General features: G+C 44.2%; 2 protein-coding genes across 2 annotated transcripts; one reads left to right on the plus strand and one right to left on the minus strand.

Moving 5' to 3' along the window:
• Window positions 1-1,031: 1,031 nt before the first annotated feature.
• lrrn1 (leucine rich repeat neuronal 1) lies at window positions 1,032-11,233 on the minus strand. The gene is made up of 2 exons (XM_089009438.1): window positions 10,988-11,233; window positions 1,032-8,221 (listed from the first exon to the last, which is right to left on the minus strand). The coding sequence occupies exon 2, from the start codon at window positions 8,061-8,063 to the stop codon at window positions 5,913-5,915; it is 2,151 nt and encodes a 716-aa protein (XP_088865564.1). The 5' UTR covers window positions 8,064-8,221; window positions 10,988-11,233; the 3' UTR covers window positions 1,032-5,912.
• A 10,767-nt stretch (window positions 11,234-22,000) lies between these two features.
• setmar (SET domain and mariner transposase fusion gene) lies at window positions 22,001-26,154 on the plus strand. The gene is made up of 2 exons (XM_089010254.1): window positions 22,001-22,135; window positions 22,708-26,154. Exons 1-2 carry the CDS (start codon window positions 22,040-22,042, stop codon window positions 23,488-23,490), a joined length of 879 nt encoding a protein of 292 aa, XP_088866380.1. The 5' UTR covers window positions 22,001-22,039; the 3' UTR covers window positions 23,491-26,154.
• The last annotated feature ends 497 nt before the right edge of the window (window positions 26,155-26,651 follow it).

Below are 26,651 nucleotides of genomic sequence, written 5' to 3' on the forward strand. Positions count from 1 at the left end.
TTATTATTATTATTATTATTATTATTATTATTATTATTATACATTGGGAAGTAGTGCTGTTACATGAGTCATTGAATGAGCACCCCGATTTTCTAAAACTGCAATTCTCTATGTTTAAAAAAAATCTAAAATGGCAACAATCAACAAAAGAACAATTACCGGTACTTCTGTTCAACAGTTACAAAAAAGTTAGTGTTAAAAAAAAGTGCAGTTAAGTAAAATTTCAATTCAGTGTTGATATTCATGCTTCAAATGAACCAAAAAACATCCTTAAGATGGCGGCCTGGTAGTCAAGTGGTTAGCACACCGGCTTCACAGTGCCGGTTCGCATCCCGGTCTGGCCTCCCTGTGTGGAGTCTGCATGTTCTCCCGCGTGGGCCTTCTCCGGATCCTCCGGCTTCCTCCCACACTCCAAAAACATGCAAGGCAGGCAGATTGGGCACTCCATCATTGTCCCTAGGTGTGAGAGTGACTGTTGTACGTCTTTGTGTGCCCTGCGACTGGCTGGCAACCAATTCAGGGTGTTCGTATGTATGTATGTATTTAATGTAATGTATTTAATTGTCGCGATATGTAAAGAATGTCCGCCAAGGTTGACCCCCTCCCACTCCCCTTACATTCTTAACACACCAGATGTGCCCCCCTTTGCAAAAGGTTTGGACACTCCTGATCATCATTGGGAAACAGTTGGTCTGCCATATTCATGCGCCAATTATCCATGGAGCACTGACTAATAATCCACCAAGCCAGGTGAAAAATCAATCCCGTTCCGCTTTGACAGCATAGTAGGACAAATAAAATGAATGAAGACCGCCCGTGAAATCAACTTGATGAAGGAGATGTCAGAAATGACTTTTCAAAGTCATATTTACTGTTTCATTGATTGGAAATGGTAAGCTATGATGGATATCATAAATTTGGTTTCATGAAAGACGCCCAAGCAGCCTAAAGTCATTTCAATGCTAATGCCAGAAATAATATATACCGTAAGGCTACGGGAGGGGGGCGGGGGGCAATGAGGTCTTCGTTTTTCTACTTTCGAAGTAATTTCCCAGTTTGATTATAGTCCGGATTTAGATTTTAACCCATTCACTGCCAGATATGCAAAAAATGTGTCCACTCCATTGCCAGTTCATTGTCCCACAGAAAAATGAGTTTTAGGACTACATAAACATGCAATGCAGCATAAGAAACCTTAGACCACAAGTGTCAAAGTCAAGGCCCGGGGGCCAAATTCGGCCAGCCACAAAGCAAATCTAACTTGTGAAATTCCATGATGCTTGCTAAAATCCAAACCAACATTTCATATTTTTGGATGTAAACCACAAGAACAGTCATTATTCCTGACTTCAGATATGAAAACTAGTTATTCATAATTTTTTTTGTGCGCCTCTATATGTAATATGAGTAGGGGATTAAACATTCTGATGGCTTCTCCAAATTCATAACGGCCCTCGAGAGGAAACCATAACTACAATGTGGCTCGTGGCAAATAATGACTTTGACACCCCTGCTTTAGACTCTCTTTGTTCATCAGGGGAAAAAGAGTTAATTCCTAAATTACTGTATGTAGGTCTGCAGTTATCACAGCTTCAATTAGGGGCGGCAGTACAAAATGCAATACAATTCATACATATTGGTTTATACAGGGCTTTAACAAAAGCTGAAGCTGTAACAAAGTGCTAACATGAACAAAAGGCAAATGCTACCCCCCTGTGGAAAGGAAAACAACATTGCCAGAGGCCATGGCCAGCGCTTTATCGGCACCCAAACAAGAAAAAAATCCCAAAAAATTGGGGAGGGGAATCACGCTCAACGTCATATATAGATTCTTGAATGGCAGTGAATTTGTTTTTTTTCCTTTGGAGAACAATTATCAACACTTGTCGATGAGCTACTGTATCTATATTTTAACAAGACATTTTTACTCTCATATGTCAAAAATGTAAAAAAAATGGTTGGCTGCAAGAAAGAACGTCCTGGACATGACAGATAGCTGAGCAAAAAATAAAAGCGCTCATCTATTTCGGTCCCAAAAATGTCAAACGCTATTTCGCCAAAAGAGCTTGACGATGACGCGCTTGCATCTTTTGGTTCTCAGCGCAGTCATCTATTTTTGGAGGAAGGAAATGGCAGCGTGTCGCCACTCGAATCTCCGCTGTTTTGCTTTTATGGGGAACGTTCAAAGGCGTCGGTGAACCTTAAAAGTGAAAGACATCATTTACATTTCAAAGGCCCGACGGCACGCGTTGCTTGTATCAGCGGACTAAAGGTCTTGTCGACAAGCGTTGCCTTTGGAAATAATCGTCCGTGCAGAGAAGCCTCCCGGATGGATCTTGCTTCTTCTGCCCGGGAGGAACTCAGATGCAGTTGCGCTTTTTATCGTTTACATTTGTCCGATTTGGAATTCCAACATTTGTTTCAGCCCTGAAAGAAATCCCCTCAAAACTAAACTGGATGTAATCCTGCTCTGTTCATATCAGTGGCAAGCCGTGTATTTCACACCCAGGCCTTCAGTAGTGCTATGTCTGAATCAATACAACCCTTAAAGGACAACCGACGTCCCCGGACAAGTTGTGTCCATAATTTGTAAAATGGCTTCAAATGACTTCTACTGAGCGTATTTTACAAAGATTCCACTGTATATAGCTATATTTTACGTTTTAAGACTCATGTTGAAGATTCACAAAGTCTTGTTTTAGAGTTGGTGACGAGTCCGTACGTGACGTCACGAAAGGACCACCCACTGACCGTGAAAAGGACTCATTGTCGCATTGTCCTTCCATCACGTCAATGTATTTTGCTGTAGTTGTTTGGTCTGGGGACCTCATGTTGCACCCAAAAGCCGCCAGAGGGCGTCCAAGCGCCATTTAAGAATTTATCAGCCTGTGGAAACGGAGGTGGCCACAGGATGTCGCCATTTTGTGCCTCTTTTTTTGTAAGAGATTGTCCCCCAATGTTGCCTCAAAATGTCCCAAATAAATTCTTTCATCGATTGCAAACATGTATGCTTTGCTCATCAGAACTATTTCAATCATATTCATAACTGGATGTGTAACAAGCAAGCATATTCTCCGAATCTGAAGCCATTGTTTTTATTCAAAAGCAATGCAAGACGTCTTGGCGTGACGTCACAAAATGGGGGCGGGACTTCCAGAAAATGCCCAATTCGCAGCTCAATTTTTTGCAGATTTTGGACACTTTAAGTCATTTTTATTGGTGTTTTGCATTTGATTAAAAATAACATACTGCACGTTTTGGGTATTTTAGATGCTATAAAACGTTTTTCTGGTGTCAGTTAAAATACAAAAAAGTGACGTCGGTTGTCCTTTAAAGGACAGCCAATGCCTCCGGACAAGTTGTGTCCATAATTTGTAAAATCACTTCAAATGACTTCTACTGAGCGTATTTTACAAAGATTCCACGGCATATAGCTATATTTTACATTTTAAGACTCACACTGAATATTCAGGAAGTCTTGTTTTCGAGTTGATGATGATGCCTGACATGCTGTCACAGAGGGAACGCCTCTGACCGAGAAAGCGACACACAATGCATTTTGGGTACTTTGTTTCGTCTGAAAACTTCGTGTTGATCCGTGTTGAAGACGAAATTAGAAGGAAAACACATAAATAACGGGATGGTGAATCGTTGTGTGTTGCACTAAGACTACTATTTGATATGAGCTGACACAAATTCCCAGCAGACAAATCAGCCCATTTCCAACGGAGGTTGGGCGCCATCTTCTGCATTTTCTGGGACGCTACATTGGAGTCCTGACGGCTCAATTGATATGGAAGTACTTCTTTAATCGATTGCAAACATTTATGCATTCCTCTTCAGAACTATTTGAATCATATTCATAACTGAATGAGTAACAGGAAAGCATCTTCTCCGAATCTGAAGCCATTGATTTGATTCTAGAGCAAGGCACGATGTACTAGCGTGATGTCACGAACAAGGGGGCGGGACCTTCTGAAACTCGCCATCCTGAGGTCATTTTGAAGTAGTTTTGGGACATGTTAAGTCATTTTTATTGGTGGTTTCATTTGACTAAAAATATCAGCCTGCGTGTTTTGGGTATTTTAGATGCTATAAAACGTTTTTCTGATGTCAGTTAGGAATGGGGTCGGTTGGCCTTTAATGACTATTTGATGACTCCACAACCTTGACTGCAGCTACAGCTGCAACTGCGACTCATCCAAAATGTGTGGTGTGATTGACTACAAGTCCACTCGAGGGTAGCGTTATCCAGGAAATGGCCAATGGTGTCCACAACTCAAAATGTGATTGGGTTAAATCAACCGTTTGATCGACATTTTTTGATGCTACGAAGCCCGTAGAAAGGATGGTAAAGGCGTCCAGGTCATGTTTTGATCCTGGTAATAATAATGGCTGTAATATTGAAATAGGTGAAAAATTGAAGCGGATTTATACGGGACAGGAAATGTGAGACAATCTCTTTTCGTCAATGAATGCTACAGCTGCGTGTTTGCTTTCAACATTTAGCTTGTAGTAGACGTGCACATTCCACCATGATGTCCCTGATCCACTGCTGACACTTTGATTGTCTCCTCGTTCATCTAGAACTGCTTCATGTCACAAACAGGGTACAGCAGGTGCTGAAGAATGAACAACTCTTTGTCTTTGTCATATTATTTGTTATTTAGTTTTTTGTTGTTGTTTTTGACTTCAAGATGGCGCCACGAGAGTGGCTGCCTTTCCAGCAGCTCCTGTATTTTGTTTTTCTACTTCTTTCTTTCCTTTCCTCGTCCTTTCATAACTTTGCTGGTGTGAAATGTAAATTTCTCCACTGCGAGACAAATAAAGGTACATCCAATCCAAATAGGATTGGTTCAATACGAAAACACACATCTGGAAGCAGCACATAGCAACGAGCAGCCGCCGTTGCGATCACATAATTCGGCATCACTAATGCGACTCGGTTCCACTTTTACTCCCTTTGATTGACAGGTTTCGTGCCCACCACATGTCCGTGACGATGAGCCTGATGGGCTGTTGTGGGCCACACATTGATGAAGCCGTGAAAATTATTTATGTATTTATTTTATTATTAACTTGGTATCATCAGTCCATGTTGCACGTCAACTGTTGGGGCAACATCGTGGATTCGGTGGCCATGACTGCCATCGTTCGCTCGAGTCTACTGATCACCATTGTACACCTGTAACGAGTGGAGTGGGGTGTGCGCGGAAACCCCCCACACCCATGAAAAAATTTGAAATGACCGTTTGAAAAATATGATGAAGGAAAATGTTTATTTTGTGTGTTGTTCAAGTCAACATGTCGCGTGTAAACAACGATAAACACGTGATCGTGGACATCCTCCGGCAAGATAAAAAGTATTCAAGAAATGTAGAAAGCCGTACATCACTTCACCTAGTTCAGACCATTTACGTTTCTATTGCTGGTTTACGCGAGTCGCGCCACAAACAAAGTCTAAATCAAAGGCGATTGATTATCGCGGTAGAAAAGGTCAGTGAAATCTTTGCTACAACATCACAAGACCTAACGTGAGCCAAAAAAAAAACGCAACTCAGGTCAAAATGGACTTATAGTCCATCGCCACATTTCGGTGCACGACAGTCAAGAGTGAAACGGATGAACTTGACGGCATTTTGACACACCCCCTCGAGAAAAAAAATTGAAAAGTCCCCCACAGGATTTTTGACAATGTTTGGACTTATGCCCGTGTTCGCCAAAGGTGTACTACAAATAACGTGTCTCCTTTATTCAGGAATACCAAAAAAGAACGTTGTCATTTCGTTTTTCTACTTTCATTCCTTTCATCACTTTGCTGCTGTGAAATGTAAATTTCTCCACTGTGAGACTAATAAAGGCATATCCAATCCAATCCAAAAGCGACGAGAGGTCAAATACGGTCACCCCCTTCACCACATGTAGTAGCTTCGCGTTGTGTCGACCTGGGTAGGTTTGCTCTCAGACGATCCCTCCTTCTCTTTTTCACCGTCAGCCTCCCACAAGTTGATCAGAGGCGGGTAGAGTTCGTTCAAGGGGATGGCCGAGGTTTTCTGCATGTACTTTTTCAATGAATGGTGATAATTTTTCCGCTTCCAACGCTTGGCGACGTACGCGGCCAGGGAGGCCAGTCCAACGATGGCGCACACGCCGCCCGTCACCGCCGCCGGTGCCACGTTGGTCGCTTGCTCGGACACCTCCACGGTGACGGTCGCTCGTTTGGTCGTGACGTTCACGCACGAGCTTCGCGTTTGTTGGTGGACGTTGGAGACAGTGAGGCAAACCTCGTATTCGGTTGCAGGGAGTAAATGCGTCAGATTGTACTCGTGGACATCCACGGGAACCTTGGCGGCGTAAGTAATGTGGGGGTTGTTTATTTTCACCATGGCCGATGACCACTTGAGGTTGGAGGGGGTGACGTCAGGGTTGACCTTCCAGGAGACTAGGATGGAGTGGGAATCGGTCTGTTTGACGTATATTTTCATCAGCTTCGTGCTGTCCAGCAGGGTCCCGTTCACCCGTATGGCCGTCTCCCTCGTGTCCGCCCCTTCGGAGTTCCGCGCCACACACGTGTACTTGCCGGATTCTTCCACCTGTATGCGGGAAATTCTCAAAGTACCTTCACCGCCAAGTCGGTATTTGTCCGCCGACAGGCCGTCGACCGTGACCTTGGTCCCCGTCGGTGTCACCCAATAGATTTCCGGGGCCGGCTGGGACACGGCTCTGCAGTCCAACTCGACGCTGTCGCCCACGTCAACATCGAGCTGACTGGGGAAGGCTTCGCGGGTAATGGTGGGTGAGCAGCGGTTTTCTAGCCTCAGGACGTCCCGCACGCGCACCCCCCTGAACTCTGCCGGCGAGGCGCAAAACATGGACAGGGGTTCCATGAAGCGAACGTCACTCTGGTTGGCGGCCATCCACCGGATGAGGCAGTCGCAACGGAAGGGGTTGCCGTGGATGCTGATTTCACGCAGGTTGGGCAGAGACTCCACGGTGCTGCGATCCAGGGCGCTCAGCGCATTGTTGTTCAGCATTAAGCTCTCCAAGGCTGGCACGTCCCGGAAGGCCTGACTGTTGATGTAAGACAGCTTGTGGTTGTTGGTGGCCTCCAGCTTTGTGAGCTCAGGAAGACTCTCCAGAGCGCCACCGTCGATGGAAATCAACTCGTCCATGTTGTTGATACCAAGCTCCTTCAGCCTCAGCATGTTTTGGAAATCTCCCCGCCGAATCTTGCGCACCGGATTCTTGTTGAGATCCAAAAACTTGAGGTTGGGTAGTTTTTGAAGGGCTTTTTGAGGAACTCTCACTAAGTCATTGTCATAGAAAGAGAGACTTTCAAGATTGTCCAGGCCCACGAAGGCGTTCCCGGGGACGTCGGTCAAATCCATTCCCGCTAAGACCAAGCTCCTCAGGTTTCCCAGCGACTTGAAGTTAAACTCGCTGATGCCACCCACGGGATTTTCCCCGATCATCAGGATCTCCAGATTGGGAGTCGATTCAAACCACCGACTGCTGATGGCTTTCAATTTATTAGAATTGAGGTGAAGCCTGAGCAAACTGCGCAGCCCGGAGAAAGCTCGGGCCGAAATGGCGCTGATCCGGTTGTGGTTAATGTAGAGCTCCTGTAGATTGCTGAGGTCCTGTAGACAATCGTCGGGCATTTCTGCGATCTGGTTCTCTTCCAAGTGAAGTGTGGTCAGCTGTGACATATTGCTGAGGCCGATGTCCAGGATGTTACTTAAGTTGTTCTGGGATAGGTCCAGCTCGGTCAGGTTGAACAGCTGCTCCAGTTCCTCGCTGGTCCTGGCAATGTAGTTGCTTTGCAGCAAAAGAACCTGCGTATCGCTCGACAGGTTCCCGGGGATGCGGGTCAGGTGCAGGTCATTACAGTCCACAGTGGTGGCGTATCTGTACGTTGACTGCGGCGTGAACCAGGGCCTCGTCTCGCACACGCATAGCTGGGGACAGTCGCTACTTTGGACAAGGGATATACTCGTCAAGACCGCCATCGCCACGGCAAAGATCTGGCCTGGACCGAAGCACTCCAACCTCCACCTAGCCATGATGAGGGAAGGCAGGAAGGAAGGGATGACTTTTGAAGATTGTCCCTAACAATCATCCACCGGGACTCGGACTGGGACAGGTCTCAGGGTCGAGGTAGTGCGCCGCTAGGGGCAGCCAATTGAGGTCTTGAATTAGGAGGATTGTGGAGCAGGATGACCTTCAAACAAAGACATGAAATAAGATTTATCAGAGACAAGTATGTCAAGAAGAAAGCATCCAGGAAGGCAATAAATTATGCGCTGCATCAACAGTTTGGAGACTGCAAATCAGCTCATTATGATGCAAGCGCAAAAGCGCTGCTGTGGACTACTTGGAAACGGGCTCCGAATCCTCAGAGAGCTTTCATCTACCCCCAAAGGACTTCATCATGAACTTCTGACCTGAGCATCACCGCCGCATTGGAACATCATTAAGACAGTCGTGTGAAGCATGCTGAAAAAATGCTCAAGTAAAATGTTAATGCGACGGTCTGGGATTGAGGGTGGTATCAGCGAGAGATGCCATTCCTTGACAAGGCGTATTTTGCGATCGGAGGAAACACCACCGGTGTACACACGCAGCTGCAATCGTGGCATCGGCCGCCATCACGCTGAAGGCCATCTTAAGAAGCTCGTCCTTAAGAGGCTTTCCATCCGGCAAGCGAGCTGAGTAATTCTACTGAATGGAACCTGCCTAGCAACAGCAGTAGGGAGACACCAGCGAGATGGAAACACTTGACTGTTAATTGAAACCTTCATTCGGCAGATTTATTATATATGCGTGGGGCGGTGGGAGTTGTAATTGCAATGAAAATTAGAGACATTTGTTTTTGTTTTGTTTTTCCGTGTATTCCTCGCTAGGATCTCGCTAGGAGGCCCGGTAGTTGAGGTCTTAGCACACCGTCTTCACAGTGAGAGGCCGTGAGTTCAAATGCTGCTTCAGTATCCCTATGTGGAGTTTGCATGTTCACCCCGGGCCCGCGTAGGTGCTCTCCGGGCCCTCTGCTTTCCTCCCACATTCCAAAAACATGCATGGCAGGCCGATTGAACACTCCCAATTGTCCCATGGTGTGAGTGTGCCAATGGTTGTTTGTCTCTGTGTGCCCGGCGATTGACTAGCAACCGATTCAGGGTGTGCCCAAAGACAGCTGGGATTGGCTCCAGCTACCCCCGCGACTTTCGTGAGGATGAAGCAGTCCGGAAGAAGAGGAAGGTCTCTCTCCCAGCTGTCTTTGGGCAGTAGTTTGGGGACACCTGAACTGGTTGCCAGCCAATCACAGGCCTCACAGAAACAAACAACCATCCGCTCTCACACTCGGGACAATTTGGAGTGCTTAATCAGCCTGCCTTGTACGTTTTTGGGAGATGGGAGGAAGCCAGAGGACCCGGAGAAAACCCGCACAGGCCCGGAGAACATGCAAACTTCACACAGTGTGGCTGGAGCTCGAATTGAACCCAGAACCTCTGCATTGTGAAGTTGTCATGCGTGTACACACGGATAGCTTTGTCCATAGCAGACTGTGTTTATTGTTTCACCATTCGACGGACTGCAGTCCTGCCAAAGGAGATCATCTGAGCTAGACTGGAATTACATCTGTTGTCACTGAGACCTCCCGCACACAGAGGACAAAGGGGCTAATACCTTAGCCCATTTTAGATGAAGAATGGTTTGAGGCTTGAGCTCAATAACCCAGACACCTCCACCCCTCATAATGCTCTCTCTCCCCCTCTCTTACTCCATGGAGACCTCAGTGCTGCTTGTGTCAGGAGGGAGTGGTGTGGGTCTGCTGTCTCCTAAAAACATGCAGATAGATGCAGACACCTGCTTGCAAATCGCATATAACTCATGAGTGTAAAATTAAAAATAAACAAATTCCACAAGAACATTTGAGTAAAAAAATTAATGGCCGTCTCGCCTTGCGTGTCCCATTGAAACCAATCGTCCCTCAAAGCCATAGGGGGCCAAAGCTGATGCTTGCTAAAGTCCCAACCAAAATTTCAAATTGTCCAATGTTAACTACAATAAGTCATTATTGTTTATTTCTAATTTGAAAACTAGCCATATGTTGTGCACTCTAAATGTGGAGGAGAAGAAACATTCTAATTCACAGGTGTTAAAGTCTAGGCCCGAGGGCTAAATCTGGCCCGCCAAATAATTTTATCTGGGCCGTGAAAGCAAATCAAACTAGTCAAATTCCATAATGCTTGCAAATGTCCGAATCAACATTTCAAATTGTCCCATGGAAATCGTAATAACTAGGTCATTATTTTTTTTTTCAAATTTGAAAACTAGTTATTCATTCATTTGTTGTGAGCTCTAAATGTAATATTTGGATACATAACGCCCCTCGAAAGGTAACTACATTGTGTCTGGCAGCAAAACATGACACCCATGCTCAAATCAAATGGCAGTCAATTGGTCAGCATGGCAATCAGCAACAGCTGCAGCAAGAAGCGGAGGCATCCACAATGGAGCCCCAAACAAACCAAGCATCATTTACAGACAGGTCCCATCTCGTCGCAGTCCAACTTCTTTAGCTTCGCATGCATCTGCCCAAATTTTCTTAGTCATTAATACGCGTGTCACGTTTTCACAAATCATCAAAGTTTGTTTTTGACGCATTGCCGAGTGCATCTAATCCACCGATACGTTTCACTGCAAACTTGCCACTTTAAACAACGGTCCGACTCTGCAGGTGACGGATGGGCTCAAGAATTGACGGCCCGAATGTTAAATGAGTGGCCATGCCCTTGAGTGCGCCCGGATCCAAAATAAAAGCGCAGCTCACCCTCGCCGCAGGATGGAAAGCGAAATAGCGATCGGTTGCAATTAAGAACAACCATCAATTTTCCAATGGACGCTTTAATCCATATTTTGTCAACAACAAAAAGAAAGCAAGAGAGAGTGTGGGGGATGCTAAAGGTTATTTTCCATGTGGTCTCACCTTCCTGTCATTCCAATTCAATGACATTTAGCGCGCGGGTCCTTCCTCAAAAACAATGGGCAAGGCGTCACCACAGAATATAACGCCCGTGATGGTCTCGTCACGACAAAAGCATCACGACGGGTTTATTCCGTTCTTCTTGCTGTCGGATCATGGCCAACCTGCTGCTGGGCTCCCCGCTAGATAATTGTCGCCCCGAGAGCGCCACTCTCCGCTAGCAGATGGACGAGGGGGAGACCGGGAGGGGGTTAGGGATGGGGTGGGACGGGAGGGGGGAGACAAATGATCAAAACACCTGGCGTTGGCCACGCCAGTCAGCTGATTCTCCGGCACCCCATTGGCGGAGGACAAGTGTCTGTCAAGCGCCGCCAAGCCAAGCGGCGCACCATCTGCTCAGGCTCGCTGGGAGGAGAACAAAGGAGGCGGCGGGGCGGCTCGCGTGCGCCGGCCAGGGCGGGGTCGGCTCGGATGGGGGGTTGGATCGCCGCTCGCTGCTCCTATTGTCGTGTGATTCTTGTAAACAGAGTGGTGGCCAAGCCGTTTTGGATTTTGTCTGTTGTTTTCGCATACAGTTTATGCACCATCGCGTTACGGAAAGGCGACCTCCGTCCAGATTTGTTTTCTTATTGGTCACAGATGAGCTTGGGCCGCTCAGTGCGACAGTGGATTTCGGGACATATTCGGAACGTAGTTGTACACATCAGCAAAGTGGATTTCATCAACAACTATAAGGTGCTCCTAAAACCGTTCAATGTTTTCAAAAGCCCCTTATAAATCCAGTGCACCTTCAATATGGAAAAAGTTCTTAAAATGTCATTCGTTGAAGGTGTGCCTTATACTGTAGAGTCCAACTTGGGTTTTCGACCATAATCCGTTCCAGAAAGCTTTTCAAAAATCAATGTCTCAGTTTTTTTAATCCTAATTGAAGAATACAAACACACCTACTCGCAATGGAAGGCTACACGAGGATAATGTGTTGGTCATAATAAGACGTGACGCAACGAAGTTTGGTCAAGAATCCATTTTTTGTTGTTAACCCAGGGATAAAGAAAACACGTAATTTTTGGTTGAAAACCAAATACAGTGATACCTTGGCTTACTAACTTAATTGGTTCCCAGAAAGTATGTGTAAGGTGAAAAGTGTCTATTCCAGACATTAATTTCCCATAGGAAACCATTAAAATGAGAACAATCCGTTCCCAGGTCCCATAAAACATAATTTTCTACGGAATAAGCCTACATATCAAGACTACATAACTACATAATACTACATAAAATATACCTTATTTTATGTATAATAAATGTGCTATGGTATTGTAATTAAAGAAATAAACTGTACCGTAAAATAAAGTCGTTTTATTTACCTTTGTGATGGTCATTGATGGAATGGAGTGGGAGGAGGTGGGTAGGAAAGTCTTATTCCATAAGGACTGTAGGAAGGAGGCTTAGCCGATCTTTCATAGGCTTATGCCCAGGGACGAACTCCTCTTCCTGTGTAATGAAAGTCCGGTTAGGCGTCTTTTTCCAAAAAAGGCCGGTTTCATCAGCATTAAACACTTGAGAGGAACGTAGCCTTCTTCTTCCACTGTCTTGAAGAATGATCCTTTGTAAGCTTCGGCAGCTTTATCGTCAGAATTGTCTGCCTCACCATGACAAATGACGCTGTGAATCCTTGTACGATGCTTAAAGTCCATAGCTAGCCTTGAAATCATCAATAGATGAAGAACTTCCAGGTTGCCTCTTGATGATATCTGAGTGAATTTGCCGTGCTTTCTCCGCGATAATTGCTTCACTCAGGCTGTCGCCGGCTAGCTGCTTTTCGTTAATCCAAATTAACAGAAGTTTTTCAACCTCTTCTATTGTCCAAGACCGTTGCTTAGAAAACACGGAAACACCTTTAGCAACACACGTACATTTAAAAGCTTCTTTTTCCGAAGGATGGTAGCAATGGTCGACTTACCATACTGGTACTGGAACACTAAGTCACACAAACGCACACCTCGTTCGTGTTTCTCAATTATCTCCTTCTTCTGCTCGACCATAATTTAGTTTTGTGTCCTCTTCGGCTGAACACTAGCCTGTGGTGGGGACTTTTTCGGTCCCATAACAGCAAAAACGACGTATGCACTCAGAGAAAGGACATGTAGAAAAGTAGTCCGGCAGCAACAGTGGCACTCTTCGGTGTGTGGTTTGGTTCTTACGCCGAAAACGGGTCCGCTGAAACCTAGACCGCCAAAAACTAGTCCGCCAGCCATTGTGGCGATCCGTGTGTTTCCCGAAAAATATTTGTATGCCAAGATTATATTATCGCGAATTTAATGTTCATAAGGCCAAAAGTTCTTTAGCTAAAGCGTTCGTAAGCCGAGGTATCACTGTAGGTCGAGGACCGAGCTGTTCAAAAACCCAGGTTTGACTATAAAAACCTTATTCAACAACACTGTGTCGGTCACAATGAGACGCAACACAAGGAAGTGACGTATAAGGAAGCGGAGTCGAGGGAGGCATTCAAATGCGCTCCGTTTGCTCGAGAACTGATTTTTGGTTGTAAACCGAGGCATTAAAAAAAAGTTTTGGTTGAAAACCGAGTTTGTCCGGAAAGTGCGGTACTCTTAGTTGGTCACAGCCGCAATATTTTGTTCGTAAATACAATGCACTCTTGCGTTGTTTTTCCATAAGTAACCAGAATCTGTTTTTTGTTTTGTTTTATTTTATTCAGAATATTTATTTTATTCACACACAAAGATGCAACTTCACATCTTAAGCAGGGCAGAGTTTGTTAGTGATTCACATCAAAAGGGAATTTTCACACTTGCAGTTTTTCAAATTCGAATCGCGAATGGCCTTCGTCTTCCTCGACTTAAATCGTGCACATCTGATTTGATGGGTTCCTTTTTCCCTGTGAAACGGTCCAAGCTGCATCCGATTTGCTCACTTTTTTTCTTCTTACTGATTAGAGTCGGCCGTTGTGGCATCTCACCTCTCCATCAACTGCGACGGCAGCAGTGTGCCATTTCCAAAGGCACATCCTTTGTTCAACAACGTTGAAACCTAAAAAGAAATGTTGGGAAAATAGTTTCCTCCTCATTGAACTTTCTGCGTGTGAACGTGGGCCGTCACGTCTCAGCTTCTGACGCCAGGCAACAAAAACAATTTTGTTTTGTGGGTGGCTTTTGATCAACATGGAAGCTAGCGGTGGTGTTATGAATCTGGGCCAGCGCGGCGCTCAGTCGGGAACAAAATCTCACTGGCACTGGTTTTATATTTAGGCCCTTTTGTAAGTTGGAACGGCTGAGGGTGCTGATAACGTCTTGCTTAAATTCACAGCTGCTCTGTATTTGTGCTATCAAGCACTGCTATGGATGGCCTCTGTTGTCTTTTTTTTAATCGAGTAAACCCTGTGAATTGTCCAGCCTTGGCATTACAATGAGAGTGACGCAGCGCATTGGGATACTAAAATAAACATGACACAAAATCACAGCATGAAAAGTTTTTTTAATTTTATATTTTGCTTTCTGATACTTTTTGAAGGTATGGCTTCATGTCTAGGTGATGTGAAGTCGAGTAGGAAAAAGTGGGCTGCGGTGCGATAATGAGTTAGTCAGTAGGGCTCCGTGCGGAATCAATCCAACACTTCATAACTATTTGACGACGATACAACCTTGACTGCAGCGACAGCTGTGACTGCGACTTATATAAAAAGTGTGGTGTGATCGTCTACAAGTTCACGAGAGGGTAGCGTTAACCAGGAAATAACCTGAATTGTATGACGGTCTGAAAGAAGGCCTTGGTGACAACAACTCCGAATCTGATTGGTTCAAGCAATAGTTTGATCGCTACTTATTTGATGCTACAGGGCCCCGTAGAATTTATGGTGAAAGTGTGCAGGTCGATTTCAGACCATGGGAACAAATTATGGCTGAAATGTGATTGATTCAATGCTTCAATACAAAAACACACGTATGGAACCAGCACAACAGGGGAAAGAAAAGAAAATGAAAGGAAGCTGAAAGACAATTTTGAATTATTTCATTTGAATACATGGACAAAATACAGTGATGCCTCAGCTTATGAACTTAATTGGTTCCCAGAAAGTGTGTGTAAGGCGAAAAGTCCATCTGCCGAACATTTATTTCCTATAAGAAACCATTAAAAATGAGAATAATCAGTTGCCAGGTCCTCATTAAACATAATTTTCAACTAAATAAACCTTAAAACTACACAGAATATTCCTTATTTTATGTATAAGGAATGTGGTATTGTATGTTGTGATGGTAGCTGTCAGTGGATGAGGAACTTCCACGTTGCCTCTTGATGATATCCAAGTGAGGTTGCCGTACTTTCTCGGCGATATTATCCTCACTAACACTGTCCCCTGCTACCTGCTTTTCATGTATCCAAATCAACAGCAGTTTTTCAACCACTTCTATTGCCTGAGACCCTTGCTCAGACGACACAGAAACATACGTAGCAATGGTCGACTTCGCGTACTGGTACTGGGACGCTAAGTCACACAAACACACGCCTCGTTCGTGTTTTTCAATGATCTTCTTCTGCTCGACCATGCGCGGTGGGGTCTTTCTCGGTCCCATAATAGCAAAAGTACTTCACTCGATAACAAACCACGTCCGCACGCAAAGAAAGGGGGTGACGAACACTAGTCCGCCAGCGACCGTGGCGCTGTTCGACCGTGTGGTTTGGTGTTCATCCACCGAAAACTAGTCCGCCAGTCACCTGGGCTCTGTGTGGTTTGGTTTGTCAGCCAAGTCGATATCCTCGCGAATTTAATGTTTGTGAGGCGAAAATTTCCTGAGCTAAAGCATTCGTAAGCTGAGGTATCACTGTATCATTAACATCAGACTGTGATTCCGATATTTTTAGGCCAGCAGAGAAGGCTTTGTTAGCCCAAACGATGCAGCACTGATGGATGAATGGATGCACGGATGGATGGATAGATGGATGGATTCTATTTTTTTAATTGAAGCACATTTTGCATTCATGATGATGCAGTCCACAAAGGTGCCTGTGCCCTCCAAGGATGAGGATTTTGTTCCTGTGCGGTGTTTGAGGGTGTGGTATTTGGAATATGCATAAGAAAGCACTCAATAAGAGGGTTTCTGTGTAGTCTGTCGACAGTGCGCGAGCATAACAGAGGCGCCATCTGCCTCCGGAGATGACATCACAGGGGCCCCCCAGAGGGTGTGAGCCATTTGCACCGCTATAGAAGTGAATTTACACTAGAACACATTCTTTAAAAATTTATAACATCTGCCTAGTAACCAAACGTGTGGTCTCCACGGGACACTCTCCATCACGAGAGGTCAGCTGTTTACTTTGGTGGCTTTTGGGAAGATCTAAAGAAGAGCATTTGGCTCGTTTGTCGGTCCATTAGCTACATTTATGTAGCGCACCTTCATATCAAGCGCAAGAAATGTCTCATGAGATTGCTGACATCTTCCTAGATCACATTTCTGGAGTTGAGCGAGCATATACTGTATTTCAATTGCATTTCACGTCACCGGCATGACATTGAGCGCATGCCGACACTCGCTTGGATAATCGATTGTACAGTGCAGTGAAAAGGTCTGTTGAGGCTTAAATGTGGTTTCAGATCATATTGTACTTCGGATGAATCCTTTCTCATGGCCAGATATCATGCTAAAATGTCCCCAATCCATATAATCTGATCAGTGAAGCATGTAATAATAATGATCCACTTGTAAACAAAAGAACACGCTTTCTTTGACACGCATGCCACGTCGCTTCCAAAGACAAAAGTGTTGTTAGTCTCAAATCCTAATGGTCCTTTGAACAAACGTGTCATAACTTGTGAAACGGTGACCAAGCAAATCTTGTCACATCCAGCATTTTCATTTTCTCTTCACGCGTGAAGAGGAACATTTTGAAAAAGGCTAGTGTGGATTTTGAGTGGTCTTGAAAGCCCGCAGTGTGTAAATGCGCCGCGAGGAGCCCGGTTTACCTACCGCACCGCTCCGAGAAGTGACTTTGAGGATCAACTTGAACGAGAATTGTGAAAACTGCAGATCACACAATGGAGGATATCCGTTAACCCAAAGTCAAGGCCTGGGGGCCAAATATGGCCCGCCACATCATTTTATTCGGCCCACGAAACCAAATCAAACTTGTAAAATTCCATGATGTTTGCTAAATTTCAAATTGTTCCATGTAAACCATAATAACAGTCATTATGTTTTACTTCAAATGTGAAAACTAGTTATTCATTCATTTATTGTGCGCTATATATATGGAATACATGGAGGGGATGAAACAGAGGTGGAGGTTTGCCCTGGAAAGGAGTGAATGAAGATCAGTCACAGCAAGATGGAATACAGTATGTGTGTATGAATGAGAGGGATCCAAGTACAAGAGTGATTCAACTGGGAGAAAAGATAAAGAAGGTGGAGGATTTTAAGTACTTGGGGTCAACTGTCCAGAGCGATGGAGAGTGTGAGAGTGAAGAAGCGTGTCCAGACTGGCTGGAAAGGCTGATGAAGGCCATGATGGTTGGACTGGAGACAGTGCCACTGACGAAAAGACAGGAAGCAGAGCTCGAGGTAGCAGAGCCGAAGATGTTGAGGTTTTCTTTGGGAGTGACCAAGTTGGATAGGATCAGGAATGAGTACATTAGAGGGACAACTCATATTAGAGGCTTTGGAGAGAAAGTCAGAGAGGCCAGACTGAGATGGTTTGGACATGTCCAGAGGAGAGAGTGACTATATCGGGAGAAGGATGCTGATCCTTGAACTGCCAGGCAGGAGACCGAGAGGAAGACCGAAGAGGAGGTTTATGGATGTGGTCAAAGAGGACATGAAGGTAGCTGGTGTGAGAGAAGAGGATGCACAAAACCGGGTTAGTTGGAGGACGCTGATTCACTGTGGCGACCCCTGAAGGGAAAAGCCGAAAGGAAAAGAAGGAGGGCATGAAACATTCTAATGGGTTCCCCAAATTCATAACGGCCCCGAGAGGAAACCATAACGACAAAATGACTGTGACACCTTTGTGTTAACCGGATTTATTTGCACTTGTAAATGTGTGAGTGGCAGAATGTGAAGCGGATTAATATTCTCGGGACCTGAGTTCATATATCTATTTGGGAGCAGAATCAGTTCCTGTAAAAAGAAGCCTCAGCTGGGAAGTCAAATCAGACACATTCACCTTTCAAGTTTCGATCTGTGACAAGCCATTCACATGTCGTTGGGTTCTTACAACAATAAACAGTCTCTTGGACCCATTTGGCTTTGTTGCTCCTCTAACTATTTAAAGGACAACCGAGACAATTTTTTTGTCTCCCAACGGATATCAGAAAAACGTTTTATAGCATCTAAAATACCCAAAACACGCAGGCTGATATTTTTAGTCCAATGAAAAACACCAATAAAAATGACAGTGTCCCAAAACTACTTCAAAATGAGATCGGGATGGCGAGTTTCACAAGGACCTGCCCCCTTTTTCGTGACATCACGCCAAGACGTCTTTCCTTGCTTGAGAATCAAAACAATGGCTTCAGATTCGGAGAAGATGCTTTCTTGTTACTCATTCAGTTATGAATATGATTCAAATAGTTCTGAGGCGGAAAGCATAAATGTTTGCAATCGATCAAGGAAGTCCTTCCGCATCATTTTGAGGCGTCTGGACTCCAATGTAGCGTCCCAAAAAATGCACGAGATGGCGCCCAAGCTCCGTTGGAAATGGGCTGATTTGTCTGCTGGGAATTGGTGTCAACTAGTATCAAATACATGTAGTAGTCATAGTACAACACACAACGATTCACCATCGCGTTATTTATGTGTTTTCCTTCTAATTTCGCCATCAACACGGATCAACACGAAGTTTTCAGACCAAGCAAAGTACCCAAAATGTATTGTGTGTCGCTTTCTCGGTCAGGGGCGTTCCAAATGTAACGTCACATAGGGGATCGTCATCAACTCGAAATCAAGACTCCCTGAATATTCAGTGCGAGTCTTAAAACGTAAAATATTGCTATATGCCGTTGAATATTTGTAAAATGCGCTCAGTAGAAGTCATTTGAAGCGATTTTACAAATTATGGACACAACCTGTCCAGAGGCGTCGGTTGTCCTTTAAGAAAAGTCACTGCTGCGTGAACTCACGCAAGAGAAGGAACTAAATGGGATGTTTCCCTTCTCCAAGACAAACTCAAAGAATGATAATTATGGAGAGATTCATTAGTTGAGATAGAAAATCTTCACATCCTTTGTGTTGACACCACTACTTCTCCCATTAAAGCCAAGCAAATGGAGCTCTGTCTTTTCTCTGACGCCTCCACAAAGGCTATTGGTGCTGTAGCCGACCTCAGAACAGCTGACACGGATGGTCAGATCCATGTGGGTTTCATCCTTGGAAAAGCCAAACTTGCATCTTCCTACGAGCCAACCATTCCAAGACTGGAGCTTTGCACGGCAGTGTTAGCTGTACAAATTGCTGAACTAATTGTACAAGAGCTTCATTATAAAATATGAATAAAATAAACCTGGACTTATACCTTGTAAATAGGACAGCCACCGTATGTACAGTAAATACAGTTGCAGAGAGGCGATATCATATATGCTTCATACTGTATTTTTATTTTTTGCACTATGTACAGTTCTTTTCATGAAACATTTTTGTACAGTTCAGTCTTCTGTCATTTTTTTACATGCAATACTTTATTTATTTTTTTGGTTGTTTTTCCTTTTTGACCCCCGCCCCGGCCCCATACCCACCCCTTTCAATTTTGCTGCTGTAGATTGCAAATGTCTCCACTGTGGGGCTATTAAAGGCATTCTGATTCTGAAGAAGACATCCAACCTCGTTTGTCGTTGATGCAAAGTCCAATCCTTTTGCCATCAAACTGTAAACCAGGGGTCGGGAACCTTTTGACTAAGAGAGCCATAAAAGTAAAATACTGTATTTAGAAATGTTTTTCAGTGAGAGCCACAACACGTGAGCGCGCGCGCACACAGACGCACGCGCGGCCACTTTTCAACAAAATGTTAGAATGTATTATTTAAAATAACTTTGTGATAGTACTCACCGTTAACATGAATGGTTTTCCGTTCCCCGTGATTGGTAAAAATCCAGCCAAACGATCGGAATGAAAGTCAACTTGCCGGGTCCATACGCGAAGTTATTGCTATAGCTAGCCTGCACACGGCTCATTAGCTTCCACACTTGCTATGCAACATAGTCCTCACAGAAGTATATTGATGCTAACATTAGCATGGGGCTTGTTAAAATGTCACTGACATTCGACTGTTTCATCGGTGGTATTGTTTCATTGCAAATTAGAATCAAAACCTTTTCTCTCCACAAAGGCGAATCCTACGGTGCGTTCAAGCTGAAGTGTACTTTGTTTTACTCGTTGGGCTCATTTAAAGGGGCGTTTACCTGTTTCAACTGACGGCCAGTGTCATCCAATCAAAATTGTGCTTTCCACCAACTGCAGCCCCAACAGAAAATGAACAGAAAAAAGCGAGAATGTGTATTTAGATTTATCGGCGAGCCATATGCAATCATCAAAACAGTCGTATATGGCTCGCGAGCCATAGGTTCCCGACCCCTGCTGTCAACACTCGGCAGACGGGGTGATTACACCTCAGTCAGAAGTCAAATAAAGCGCTTTGAAACACATTAGGCAGGAGACACTTTGCGGTAAAAGAGGATTGTTTAGATGTTCCTCCCCCTTTTTCAACCAGCGATACAGGCAGATGGAGCTTAAAAGCAGACGTCACTGGGGGTCCGGCAGGGGAGTCCGCGATGGTGAGCAGCAGTCTGGCAAGTATTGCAGTGGCAACAGCAAAATAAAGATTCGACGGCAACTCGTTGAAGATTCGGTTGCTAAAGACAGAGTTTATGTATTTAAGTTTATATTTTTTAAAGCATGGTCTGTTGCAGAATGCCACAAAAAACTTCCGCTGATGACATTATTGTGTTTTGGGCGAGAATATTCGTTCAGGATGCAACTCCGCTTTCCATCCAATTCCAAACAAAAGGAATTGTCGAACAGATTGTTTCCGGGGCTTTCTCACAGGGCCCAATTCAAAGTTTTTTTCCCTTTCGCCTGCAACGTGTTGCAGACACAAAGGCTTGAAGCTATCTACACCTTCAAAGAGAAATAATATAGATATGACATATAAGTCTCTTGAAAATGAGTGGAAAGTGCCGCAATGTGTTTCACGTGGTAAGATGAGACAATTGACCGCTTTTGATTTGAAGATCATGCACTCGGCGATCCTGGAGGAAGTTGAGCTCATTTGATTCCAGATTTAAGACATTTGAAGTCTTGTCACAGGATTTCTGAAGTTGCCTGGCAGCTGTCAACCAGGAGTGAACAATTCGGGAAGATGGTGCGCATCACCAAGGTCACTCGTCGTTTATTTCAAACCTCATATTTCAACTGAACTGGTCGGCATCCAGAAATGAGCAATCCGATCCCGCACTACATGCACAAGTCATCCTTCACAAACTGAACAGAATAAAATTTTAGAATGCAAAATTATATTGATCGATTTTCATTGATATTGCAGGCCTTCCGTGACTTTTTCTCCCTATACAAGCGTGCCACCTACCGGATTTCGATTATTAGTACAAGCGTTACTGAACAAAAGACAACATTGGATCGATAAATAACGACAAAAGACACAAATGACTGGAGTATTATTATTATTATTATTATTATTATTATTATTATTATTATTATTATTATTATTATTAGTAGTAGTAGTAGTAGTAGTAGTAGTAGTGTAGTAGTGGTGGTAGTAGTAGTAGTAGTAGTAGTAGTATCATCATTGTTCTCGTTATTGTTATTAGTAGTATTATTGTTGTTATCTTAAAATCAGCATTTATATAATACTTTTTAATGATCATTGTTGGTGTTTTCACAGTGATGTCTCGCGACAAATCATCGTCAAACAATGGTAACTATGTAATACCTGGAAGTTGCCGCCAGAGGACGCGCGTCTGCTTTGATAAAACCGGAAATAGCATCTCAGATCCTTTGGTGCCGGAAATCCCTACCAGAGCAACCCGCAGCGTAATGAATGGTCCAAATGTGGACTTGAGCAACGGTTTCGAAGATGTTGTTATTTTGTTTAAACCGGATTCAAATGACCATTCGTTTCCTGTGTTCCAGGTAATGTTTTCTCATCACATTTCTCTGGAGTTTAACTTTACATTTGCATAACGTGTAAACTGCGCGTCCACGTTTAGAACTGCTGGTCTTTTCCACGTGGGCGTCGTCAATCGAATTTGGGCGTCAAACGGAATTGAAGCTGTCACTAATTTCCGTTCATTTAGTAATAGACGTTACATATTTTGATGGAAATCACTTAGAGGCAAAATTATACAAAACAAATGAAAGCTGTGACTGCTTATTTTGCTTATTCTTAGCGCAAACCTTTAAAAAAGGTAATAATACGTATATAATCAGCCAAATTGCATATGATCACGACTTTCTTGACGGAAATGTGCTGCTTATTTATTGATCGTAACATGACGATGATGATTTGGTGGCAGTTTTAATACTGTCATCGTCGCAATGAATGATACTGTCACTTTCATGTGTTTAGCATATGTGTGTATGTATCCATTATGTACAGAATAGACATGCACTGACTTTTTTGTTCTTTTTACATTCTTTCTTTTCCTTGATAATGACAGGATGTCAAAAATTTGCACTTTTTTTTGTTTGACTGTATTTTTCAGTACTCTCCAGTCAACGTTCAAGGACCTGGGTGCCCTGTTGACCCCAGTGAAGTTAAACTTCCCGGCTGCTCCTGCCTTTCCCACTCATGCATCAGGGAGAGCTGTTCCTGCCTGCAGACCCACGGACGAGGCTACACCCGCGATGGATCGTTGCTGAGCGCAAGCGTATTGGATGCCGGTCCCGCCACCCCGCTTTTTGAGTGTAACGCCCTTTGTGCCTGCGGTGACAGTTGCTCAAACCGCGTCGTGCAGAGAGGAGTGAGGCTACGTTTGCAAGTGTCCACCATGAGCAACAGGGGTTGGGGAGTGCGTGCGCTTGAGCGGATCCCGTGTGGGACGTTTGTTTGCGAGTATGCGGGCGAGGTCATCGGGTTCGAGGAGGCACGACGGAGGCAGCTTGCACAGACGTCTGAGGAAAACAATTACATCATCGCCGTCCGGGAGCACGCGGGCTCAAGCTCCGTCACTGAGGCATTTGTCGACCCGACGTGTGTGGGAAACGTCGGTCGCTTTCTAAACCACTCCTGCTTGCCCAACTTGTTCATGGTGCCGGTTCGCGTGCACTCTTTGGTGCCCAGATTGGCTCTGTTTGCCGGCCGCCATATAGATGTTGGAGAGGAACTGACGTTTGACTACTCCGGAGGCTACAAAAATCAAACTCCTGGACAGTTAGGCTCGACGCAAACCGACACAGACAGTCAGACACACCAGAAGAAAATGTGCCACTGTGGTGCCAGCAACTGTGCAAAGTTTCTACCTCTGGATTTATCCATTTTGAACTAACTTAAAGGACAACCGACAACTCCGGCCAAGTTGCGTCCATAATTTGTAAAATCACTTCAAATGACGTCTACTGAGCGCATTTTACAAAGATTCCACCGTATATAGCTATATTTTACGTTTTAAGACTCGCACTGAATATTAAGGAAGTCTTGTTTTCGAGTTGGTGGCAATGCCCTATGTGACGTCACGGAGGGAACGCCCCTGACCAAGATAGCGACACATAATGCATTTTGGGTACTTTTTTCGTCTGAAAACACTGTGTTGATTGCGAAATTAGAAGGAAAACTAGATAAATAACGCGATGGTGAATCGTTGTGTGTCACAGCCAATTGCGGTAACACGCATAAAGAAGGTGTACGTTTACAAAAAGTCCCAGCGGAAAAGTCAGCCCATTTCCAAAGGAGCTTGTGCGCCATATTGTGCATTTTCTGGGACGCTACATTGAAGTCCTGACGGCTCGAATTGATACGGAAGGACTTCTTTAATCGATTGGAAACATTTATGCTTTCCTCTTCAGAACTATTTGAATCATATTCATAACTGGATGAGTAACTAGAAAGCATCTTCTCCGAATCTGAACTCTCTGAAGCCATTGTTTTGATTCTGGAGCAAGGCAGTGTGTGACCATAGTGACGTCACGAACGAGGGGGCGGGACTTTCTGAATCTGCCAAGTTCCGAGCTCAGTTTTGGAACACTTTAAGTAATTTTTATTGGTGTTTTGCATTTGACTAAAAATATCAGCCTGCATGTTTTAGGTATTTTAGATGTTATAAAACGTTTTTCTGATGTCAGTTCGGAAACAAAATAAATGGTGGCGGTTGTCCTTTAAATGGCATGTTGCATTGTTAGAATTGGTCCAGTCAGTTCGAAGACAGGACACATTTTGTCCTCACTATTTGCCGTTTGGTGTCATAATATGGAATATGGAAGGAACTCCTTGACATGTCCCTGCCCATCTCCTTCTCGGGCGACTGTGAATGTTTGTTCTGTGCAGAAATTCAGTCGGCACATCCGAGCACACCTGTGCTCGTCAAGAGCGCGGCGAGTGTAAGCACTGGCACATGCTAACGACGCTTCTTTGACTATCAATTCAAATGTTATCAGAATCAGAAAGCCTTTAATGGTCAAACAATGGGGACATTTGCAATCCACAGCAGTAAAATTGAAAGGGGGCGGGGCGGTTGAAAGCAAAATCAAAGTGTTGAATGTACAACAAAAATAAATATATAATCATGACAGTAAAAGCATGGCGGTTTCAAATAATTTGTCCTTCCACAAAGCAAAACGTTGAATGTTAATAAATGCCGCCTTATTGTCACGAAAGGTGCAACCAATTAAAACGGGCTTCGGGGTACGTTGATATCGAAATAAGTTTTATTCCCCAGTCAACGGAAAAGGAGGAGGAGGAGCGTCCCACTTTAGTATGACAACCAGTTCGTAGTTCTCAAATCAGGCCCTTCTTTCAATGTGGCCCACTTTGGCGCTTAACCCACTTTCCTCTTATTAATATCAACATCTGGGTTAATTACAATCGCTTTCATGCAGAAATGGGACCGTTGCTCCAGCCGCACTGGGCCTGGGAGACACCAGGATGTAGGAGTGGACTCGCGCGGAGGATGATTATTTTCCATCTTGCCTGAAAAGTGGAATGTGTCATCTCCTTGCACGGATTTACCTGTGCACAATTTTTACAAAAAGTTCATATCAGCCTCGCTCACCACATGCCTGTTTTGATATGAATGCAGAGAACTTATTGAAGTCCGAGGGTGTCAAATGTATTATTTGCCGCAGGACACATTGTAGTGACGATTTCCTCTCGGGGCTGTTATGAATTTAGGGAAGCCATAAGAATATTTCACCCCCTCTACATATGAAATACAGAGCTCACAACAAACTAACAAATAACTATGTAGTTTTTACTTTTAAAGTAAAAAATAATGAGTGTTATTGTGGTTTACATGACAGGTGTCAAAGTCAAGGCCTGCGGGCTAAATGTGGCCCGCCACATCATTTTATTCAGCCCGCGAAAGAAAATCGAACCTGAAATGCCATGATGCTTGCTAAAATGTGATGTTAACTATATTTAAAAATATAAATTAATTATTCTCTAATAAAAGCTAACAGCGCAAACTATGTTAAAAGCCATCGAGCGACATGACGGTGAATTGAAATACCCCTTAAATATTATCCCGCCTCTTTGTTCAGGTTTTGTTTTTTCTTGCGGGCGGAGTGCCGATAAAGCGCTGGTCAGACCACTAGCACTGTTTTTCTCGCCACGAGGGGACAGCATATACCTTTTATCCATGTTAAGGTTATCTAGCTAGCTAGCTATTTGCTATCTATCAGCTATCTAGCTGACTGGCTATCCCGCTGGCTAGCTATTATCTATATTTAATACATACTTTTTGTACTCTCTGTTATATATGTATGTATTTGAGTTATTCCGGGATGAGTGAACGCTGGCATGTGTGGCTACCGCTGCTCACCCAGACAAAAACTCATCCTGTGACTGTAAAGTGACCTTGAGAATTTTGAAAGGCGCTTATAAATTAAATGTATATTATTATTATTATTAAGTCCAAACCAAATTTCAAATGTTTGATTTATTGATGCATAAGTTTGATTTATCAATGAAAAGGTTACTACAGTCGACATCTGTACTTCTTTGAAGGTGTCGGACGTTTTGCTTCTCATCCAAGAGGCTTTGTCAGCGAACTAAAATTTGCTGGCTACCTGCTAATTTTAGTTTGCTGACGAAGCCTCTTGGATGAGAAGTGAAACGTCCGACACCTTCAAAGAAGTACAGATGATGGCTGAAGAAACCTTTTCATCGATGGACCACTCCTGTACGACTGAGAGCTGACGCAGACACAAGTTTGATTTGCTTTTGCGGGCCGACTAAAATGATGTGGCGGGCCAAATTTGGCCCCTGGGTCTTGACTTTGACACATGGTTGTAGTTGCTAAAATTGAGCCCATAATTTGTGAAAAAAATGTGTCCTCCTCATATAGATGCATCCCAGTCTCCCTTCAAAGCATCTACGAGCTTTGTCAGCACAACCTCGATTGGATGAGTCAATTTTTGTCGGAGTCCGCGGAATCCCCTTGGCAACCGAATGCGTGTACAGGTGGTCATTGGTCAGTGCCGCTTGCGTCTTGCA

The sequence above is a fragment of the Hippocampus bargibanti genome, linkage group LG12, assembly GCF_051943395.1.
Source record: "Hippocampus bargibanti isolate YZ-2025 linkage group LG12, ASM5194339v1, whole genome shotgun sequence".
In the NCBI taxonomy this organism is placed as follows: Eukaryota; Metazoa; Chordata; class Actinopteri; order Syngnathiformes; family Syngnathidae; genus Hippocampus; species Hippocampus bargibanti.